The 7,973-nt window shown below is 44.3% G+C and overlaps 1 protein-coding gene across 6 annotated transcripts in view; it reads left to right on the forward strand.

Moving 5' to 3' along the window:
* Tcaim (T cell activation inhibitor, mitochondrial) overlaps positions 1-7,973 on the forward strand; it is a 34,096-nt gene that overhangs the window by 23,923 nt on the left and 2,200 nt on the right. For all 6 annotated transcript variants that reach the window (XM_013122197.3, XM_013122198.3, XM_013122196.3 and 3 more), the window contains 4 exons: positions 2,017-2,114; positions 2,646-2,737; positions 5,910-6,142; positions 6,976-7,107. In XM_013122197.3, the coding sequence (XP_012977651.1) occupies positions 2,017-2,114; positions 2,646-2,737; positions 5,910-6,142; positions 6,976-7,107 (555 nt within the window). The remainder of the gene's footprint in view (positions 1-2,016; positions 2,115-2,645; positions 2,738-5,909; positions 6,143-6,975; positions 7,108-7,973) is intronic.

The raw sequence follows: 7,973 nt of genomic DNA on the forward strand, positions 1-7,973 counted from the left end.
CCCTTTCCATTCCCCTCCCCGTAATTTAAAAAACAACAACAAAAAACCTCCACTGGACTGAAGAGATGGCTCAGCCATTAAAGTCTAGGCTCACAACAAAAACAAAAACATCCTCATAAGCTCTGTCACATGGCATCTTTCTCTCTAGTACCGCTTCTTAAATTACAACTGTCATGCGTTTCTGTTTAAAACACAGCAGTAAAATTGAAGTTCTTATATTTTGGCCATAATATTTGAACTTTATTATTACATTTGTTTATTTGTGTGTGTGTGTGTGTGTGTGTGTGTGTGTGTGTGTATACACTTGCCATGGCACATGTATGGAGAACAGAGGACAGTGTGTATGCCTGTGTGTGCATGTGCAATGCTGAGGACTGAGCCCAGACACTTGCTCATACTTTAAAATAGAAACAATGTATTTGCTCTTTTTAAATCCTTGCATACATTAACGTGGTAACAATTCTTTTTTTTTTTTTTTTTTTTGATATTTGGTATTTAGTTTTTTGAGGCAGGGCTTCTCTGTATTTTTTTGGAGACTGCCCTGGAATTCACTCTGTAGGCCAGGCTGGTCTCAAACTCAGAGATCGCCTGCCTCCCGAGTGCTGGAATTAAAGGCATGCGCCACCAACACCCGGCTTTACTCCATGTCTTAGTCACTGTTTTATTGCTGTGAAGACACAGCATGACCAATGAAGCCCCTTTTTTTTTCTTCTTTTTTTTCCCCAAGCAGGGTTTCTCTGTGTAGCTCTGGTGTCCTGGAACTCACTCTATAGATCAAACTGGCCTCAAACTCAGAGATCTGCCTGGCTCTGCCTCCCATGTGCTGTGAGTATAAGCCCCCCTACACACACACACACACACACAGAGACAGAGAGAGAGAGAGACAGAGAGAGAGACAGAGAGAGAGACAGAGAGAGAGACAGAGAGAGAGAGAGAGAGAGAGAGAGAGAGAGAGAGAGAGAGAGAGAGAGAGAGAGAGAGAGAGATAGGAAAAATTCCAGCACTCAGGAGGCATAGGCAGGTGGATCTCTGTGAGTTCAAGACCAGCCTGGCCTACAAGAGCTAGTTCCAGGACAGGCTCCAAAGCTACAGAGAAACCTTGTCTCCAAAAATAAAAAAATTAACAGACACAATAACCATCTTTAAAACATTAAGATCATTTGAAACATGATGTCTGTTTGCTTCAGGAAGAGGCTGTTGACCTACTCAAGAATCAAGCATTTGGGGTGAGAGCCTGTTCATCCTCCATGATGCTACTGTGTGATGATATTTTGTTTATGATCTAGCAAATAAAGCTTGCCTGAAGATCAGAGTGCAAAGCTAGCCACACTAGTCAGCCATAGAGGCCAGGCAATGGGGCACACACCTTTAATCCCAGCACTTGGGAGAAAGAGGCAGAAGGATCTGTGTGTTTAAGGCCACCCTGGGCTACATGAGATTGAATCTGTCTGAAAGAGAAACAGAGCTCACACAAAGGAGATCCCAGCACTTAGGATCACATGCCTTTAATCCCAGCACTAGGGCTGTAGAGACAGGAGTGATATGACTGTGTGGAGGGAGGAGACAAGAGAGATGCAGTCTGAGGGCTCATGGAGACAGAGGCAGTCTGAGTCGGCAGCCTAAAGCAGGCCATCTGAGTCAGTCAGTCTGAGGATGCAGTCTGAGGGCAGGGTTTCCCCTTTGGTTTGAGCACTGGTAGAGGTAAGAACTCTCTAGTGGCTGGCCTCTTTGCTTCTCTGATCCTTCAGCATATACCCCAATAGCTGACTCTGAGTTTTCTTTTTTTCTTTTTTTTGGTTTTTCGAGACAGGGTTTCTCTGTGGCTTTGGAGGCTGTCCTGGAACCCACTTTGTAGACCAGGCTGGCCTCGAACTCACAGAGATCCACCTGCCTCTGCCTCCCAAGTGCTGGGATTAAAGGCGTGCACCACCGACGCCCGGCTCTGAGTTTTCATTATTAAGACCAATTAGCATTTGTGCTACGCTGCTGTTAATGTAGCTGTGTCTGTTGTCTTAGGTGGCAGAGGGGCTGGGGTGTTGCCCATCGCTGCAGCCAGCTGCACAGTCTTAGCCGCTTAGCACAGCAGAATTTGGAGCCACTTCAGAATGCAAAAGGTAACTATTGTCCACTCTCGTTGTTTGTTTGTTTGTTGTTTTATGGAGACAGTGTTTCTCTGTGTAGACTTAGCTGTCCTGGAACTCACTCTGTAGACTAGACTGGCCTTCCTGCCTCTGTCTCCCAAATGCTGGGATTAAAGGTGTGCACCACCACTGCCCAGCTATCCACTCTCTTTCAGAACATCTGTAGTACACGTCTATAAATTGTAGCACAAAACTAAGAGACTTTATCAGAGTTAGATATTTAAGTTTGTGGGTGGTTGTGGTGCACGCCTTTAATCCCAGCACTCAGGAGGCAGAGGCAGGCAGATCTCTAAGTTTGAGGACAGCCAGGGCTACACAGAAGGACCCTATCTCAGAAAAAAAGTAAAGTAAAATAAATGTTTGAATAAAGCAGAAACATAATGTAAGGTTCTAGGATCTACTAGATATAATCCTGAGTGTATATGCTAAGTTTAAGTAATTATTTGCAGTAGTATAAGGACGAGTCCTCTGGGCCATGACCAAGGGTCTGTGTTTTATCATCAGGATGCACCATCGTATTCACAGATCGCTCCGGGATGAGTGCACTGGGCCACGTGATGCTGGGGACCATGGATGTCCACCATCACTGGACAAGAGTAAGGATGAGCCAGAAGCGAGCAGACCGCTCTGACCTGCCTGCACATGCTTTCATTTCAAACAGCACTGTGACATCAGCAAACCGCAGCACTGGAAAGCATAGCTCCAGTTTTCCAGCCCAGTATTCCACACAGCTAGCACTTGAGAGTGAGGGTAGCTCTCCTTTACGTTTATATACCAGAGTGAGGGTAGCTCTCCTTTACGTTTATATACCAGAGTGAGGGTAGCTCTCCCTTACGTTTATGTGTTTTGTGTGTGTGTCTGCCTGTGTGCACGAAAGTCAGAGGACAAGCTGCAGTTCTGTTTTTCTACACCGGGTCTAGGGATTAAGTTCAGCTAATATGAACATTTTTTGTTATTAAATGTTTAGGTTTATTTATTTCTTTGTGCTTTGTCTGCATGTGTATGTCTATGTATCATGTGTGTGCCTAGTTCCTGAGGAGATGAGAGCAGAGCCTAGGATCCTGAAGCTGGAGTCACAGACACTTGTGAGACACATGTAGGTGAGGGGAATCAAACCCAGCTCTTTGCAAAAGCAAGTGCTATCTCTCCTGCCCCAGATATAAACATTTTGTTTAGCATGGTTTAGTTTTTCTGTTTTGGGGTTTGTTTGGTTTTAAGTTTCAGTATGTAGCCCTGGCTGGACTAGAACTCAATATACAAATCTAACTAAACTGAAACTTGTAGCAGTCTTCCTGCCTTAGCCTCCAATGTCACTATTCCTGGTTGATACAAGCATGGGAATTGCATTTTTCATCTCATGGGTAAATGCCTAGATAGAATTGCTGGATCATATCCTATGAAAAGATAGCCATATTTAATTATGAGATTCTAGCCTTAAGTTTAATTTGCATTAAATAATAAATGATGGTGATTATCTTTTCATGTTTTTATTTGCCATCTTCATGTCATCTTTGGTGAAGGACCTATTCAAATAAAATACTTTGTAGAGGGACTAGAGAAATGGTTCAGTGTTTAAGGGCACTGGCTGCACTTCCAGAGGATCCCAGTTTGAGTTCCAGCACCCACATGTCAGTTCACAATCATCTGTTACTCCATTCCCAGGGTTTCCAGTGGCACCAGACACTAATGTGGTATAGAGATACACGTTCAGACAAGACACCCATACTCATACAATATACACCTTTGATCCAAGCACTCGGGAGGCTAAGGCAGGCGAATCTCTGAGTTTAAGGTCAGACTGGTCTACAGAGTGAGTTCCAGGACAACCAGGATTACACAGAGAAACCCTGTCTTTAAAAAAAAAAACTAATTATTATTACTATCTATTGTTATTATTTCAAGCCACATACTTAATAGGTATTTTGTATATAAAGTGTGTAAGAGCTCTTAACACTCAGCAGTTTAAAAAAAAATGCCCAACCCAAATAGGAAATGTGCCAAAGACGTCACTGGAGACAGTGTACAGATGACAAGTGACAAGTGCCCGCAGCATGTAAGATGCTTGGTTGCAGCCCCACACTGGGCAGAACTGCTGAGTGGAAATAGTGGCATCACCAAGTGATGATGACCTGGGGAACTGGTTCACTCCTGACCGCTGACAGGAGTCCAAGTGTGCGGATTTCTGCACAAGGAGCACAGCAGGTGGCCCAGCAGGTCATTCCTGAGCATTTATAGTGGGAAATGAAAAGTTGTCTTCATGTAGAAATCTGTGCACAGACATTCACATAGCCAAGCGAGGAAGAAGTCCTAGTGTGCGTTAGCATAAGCACTGCTCAAGAGTGGGCATGGACCCCTGCTGCATGTGGCAGCCGCGAGTGGGAAGCCAGTGTCTGAAGGCTACAGTCTGTACAATCCCATGTCTGTACCACTCTGGAAATAACAAAATGACAGGAAGGCAGAGCTGTGCTGTGGCCTCCTAGACATCGGGATCTTGTGGCAGATCCTGTGGTGGACCTCTGTTCAGTGCTAAGTGGTGATTTCACATGGGTCTGCTCATGTGGAGAGACAATATATAATGAAACTCAAGGGTTAACAGAGTTAGATGAAATTAAGCAGCTGCTATATAATCAGTGTGTCTGCACTCACATTCAGAGACCTGTATAGTTTTACGTTACAGACACCTAGCACCCACTGTATGAACCCGCAGTTCTCAGAGATCTGAGTGTACTTAGCACTGCGGAAGTAACCCACAAAGAAGAGAGTCGGGGAGCAGGGTTATCTTTTACAAAATGTAGTAAGTGGAGATGGATGATTTATAGAAACTTTAGCTATTACTTTCATTATAGACAACCTGATGCCTTTTTTTTTGTTGTTGTTCTTTTGTTTGTTTTGTTTGCTTATTTCTACGTAGCCCTGGCTGTCTTAGAACTCCCTCTGTAGTCTGGGCTGGCCTCAAACTCACAGAGAACCCCCCCTGCCTCTGCCTCCTAAGCGCCACCACAGCCTGGCTAAAGCCTTCTAGTCATCTTAACAATATGCAGGTCCCAGCTTTCTACAGAAAACCAAAGTCCTTAAAGTCCTCCCTGACCCTGGCTCTTCCCTCGTCCCACTCACCAACACACGTGCCAAGCACCAGCCACACTCAACTTCCTGTTAGTTTTAGACATGGCCTTTTTTCTTTTCCCAAAGCATCCCTCCTTCATCTGCTGCTTCTAAACCGTATTGCACGTTCTGTCAAATCAGAAGTCTTGGCAGCCATTGTTTAAACCTAGCTGTGACCCGTCAGCTCATGTGGCACCCGAGCCAACAGTCTTGCTTCATTTTGTTGCCCCTCGACTGTGAGAGCTCTGGCAAGCACAGACAAGCATGTGCACGATATCGCTTACACACACAGTAGGTGTTCAGTTATGCTCTCTGTGCTTGTCAGCCAAGTTAGTTGGCTGACAGTAAATTTTCAGGGGATACTTAAGTGTACATTTAATCATCACGACCTGGCTTAAAATTCCTGTGAGAGTCTTTAAATGTGAGCATCTAGGGTTGATCTTTACCTGGAGCTTTTCCTGTTCTGCAGCTCTGCTCACTTCCCGGCTAAAACCCCTAGACTGATAGTTAGTTTTGGATATTAGTATTTCCAGGATTATATTGTCTATTGTACTGTATTTTCCTTGAATATTCCATCTACAAAAATAATTTTTAAAGCGTTCTTGTTAACTGGACTCCTAAAATTATAGTAACATAAAATTAGATGTCTTTTTTCCAATACTGTAGCTCTTTGAAAGCTTGCCGAGTTATTTTCACCTTCAGAGGAGGGTGTCGGCCTTAGAAGACCAGATAAGCAGTCTGCTTGGGGGCATCCAAGTGGTTTACATTGAAGAGCTACAACCAGCATTCACAATTGATGAGTACTACTCCCTCCTGGACGTGTTCTACAATCAGCTGCTGAAAAGTAGGATTCCATCCCACCCTCAAGGTCTGAGCGGCTTGCAGATGACCCTCAACAGGTAAGTATCTGCAACTGGATGGATGGATGTGTTTGAGGACAGAGACCTGTTTTTTGTTCCATTGCATGGTTCTTATAAATTTAATAGTAATAATTGATAATAAAGGAAATGCGTGGCTGGAGGAATGGTTGAGTAGTTAAGAGTGGATGCTCCTTTGACAGAGGATTCAAGTTCAGTTCCCAGGGCCCATGTCTGGCAGCTCACACCCACCTGAATGCCAGTTCCAGAGGATGCAGTGCCTGTGACCTCCTCCAGCAAAGACAGACGGACACAGAGACATTATATAATATATATATTCAAATGATTTTTTTAAATGGAGGCCAGGCATATGGTGCATACCTTTAATCCCAGTACTCAAGGCAGAAGCAGGAGGCTTAAGGCCAGACTCAGCTAAGCAATGCAAGCCCATCTCAAAAACAAAACAAAGAATGTCACTACTTGTGAAAAGAATTGTATTCACAGCCCTGTTCTGTGTGTGTCAAAAACCAAACTGAGAGACTGAAGAGTGAATCTCTACAACGATCTATGAAAACATAGCCACTGATCAGCAAAGTAAATCACTCAATCATAATGTAAAGTCAGTAGCTAAATGTGTGTGCGCGCGTGTGTGCGCATGTGTGTGCCTGTGCTCGTTATCTGCATTTTCCTATGTGCTTAAAGGCAATCTTAAATACTCACAGACTTTACCTTGAAGCTAGTCACTGCCTTGTCATCATCATTGTTGCTGTAATTTAATGTGGATTTTCTGATGACTATTTTTCAGTCACTTGAGATTAAAAAGAAGCATTGACTATGGAAGTGGTGATGTTTCCCTTAATAGACATTTGTTTCAGTGACAGGTACGAGCCAAGCTTGCACGAGCTCGGGCATTTTAACATCCCAGCCCTCTCAGATCCAGCAGGCCTCCAGTCATTTATGAGAACCAAAGCTCAGCAGGCAAGAGAAAACATGACCAGAAGGGAGGAGTAAGTACTGTTCACTTCCAGGATGTATGAGGGCCTAACTTTCAAACAGATAATCGAAAACATTGTCTGCATTTCAGTTGTTTCATTCATGCATAGCTGTTGTGTCTGTTGGTATCAGCAGAGACCAAAGAGGGCATTGGACCCCCTGAAGGTGGAGTTACAGGCAGTTGTGAGCACCATGTAGGTGCTGACGTTTGAACCTGCATCTCTGTAAGAGTCGCAGCTGCTGCGCCATCTCTCTAGCCCTGTCATATCTAAAGTGTGACTAGTTCATAACGTCCCGTTTCTGTGTGGTTTATAACTTGCAGTCACTTGACAGCCAGTGGTTTCGTCATCACAGGTTTGAAGCTGTAGAGTTGAGTCCCTTGTAGAGGAGAAAGGGTAGGAATGGGTCCATATAAAGGAATGGACAGACAGATGGACAGCAGGGCCAGATGGTGAGCAGGAAGGGAGAAACAGCTCAGGGCTGCTGGGTACAGCCTGATCTCAACATCCTAGTAAGGATTTATCCTCATAGTTTTTTCTTCGCTATTAGTGGCTAGGGGAAGTGTGTGAAAACTTTTTAAACTATGTACTATTGGACTGGAGAGATGGCTCAGCTGTTAAGAGCACTGACTGCTCTTCCACAGGACACAGGTTCGATTTCCAGCACCCACTCAGTGCCTCATGACAATTTGTAACTCCAGTTCCAGGAATCCAACACCCTATTCTGGTTTCCGAGGACACGGAGCACATAGGTGGTGCACAGACATCCATGCAGACAAAATGTCAGTACACATTAAAAATAATAAATGTAGGGCTGGAGAGATGGCTCAGCTCTTAAGAGCACTGCCTGTTCTTCCAGAGGTCCTGAGTTCAATTCCCAG

The sequence above is a fragment of the Mesocricetus auratus genome, unplaced genomic scaffold (assembly GCF_017639785.1).
Source record: "Mesocricetus auratus isolate SY011 unplaced genomic scaffold, BCM_Maur_2.0 Super-Scaffold_100691, whole genome shotgun sequence".
Lineage (NCBI taxonomy): Eukaryota > Metazoa > Chordata > Mammalia > Rodentia > Cricetidae > Mesocricetus > Mesocricetus auratus.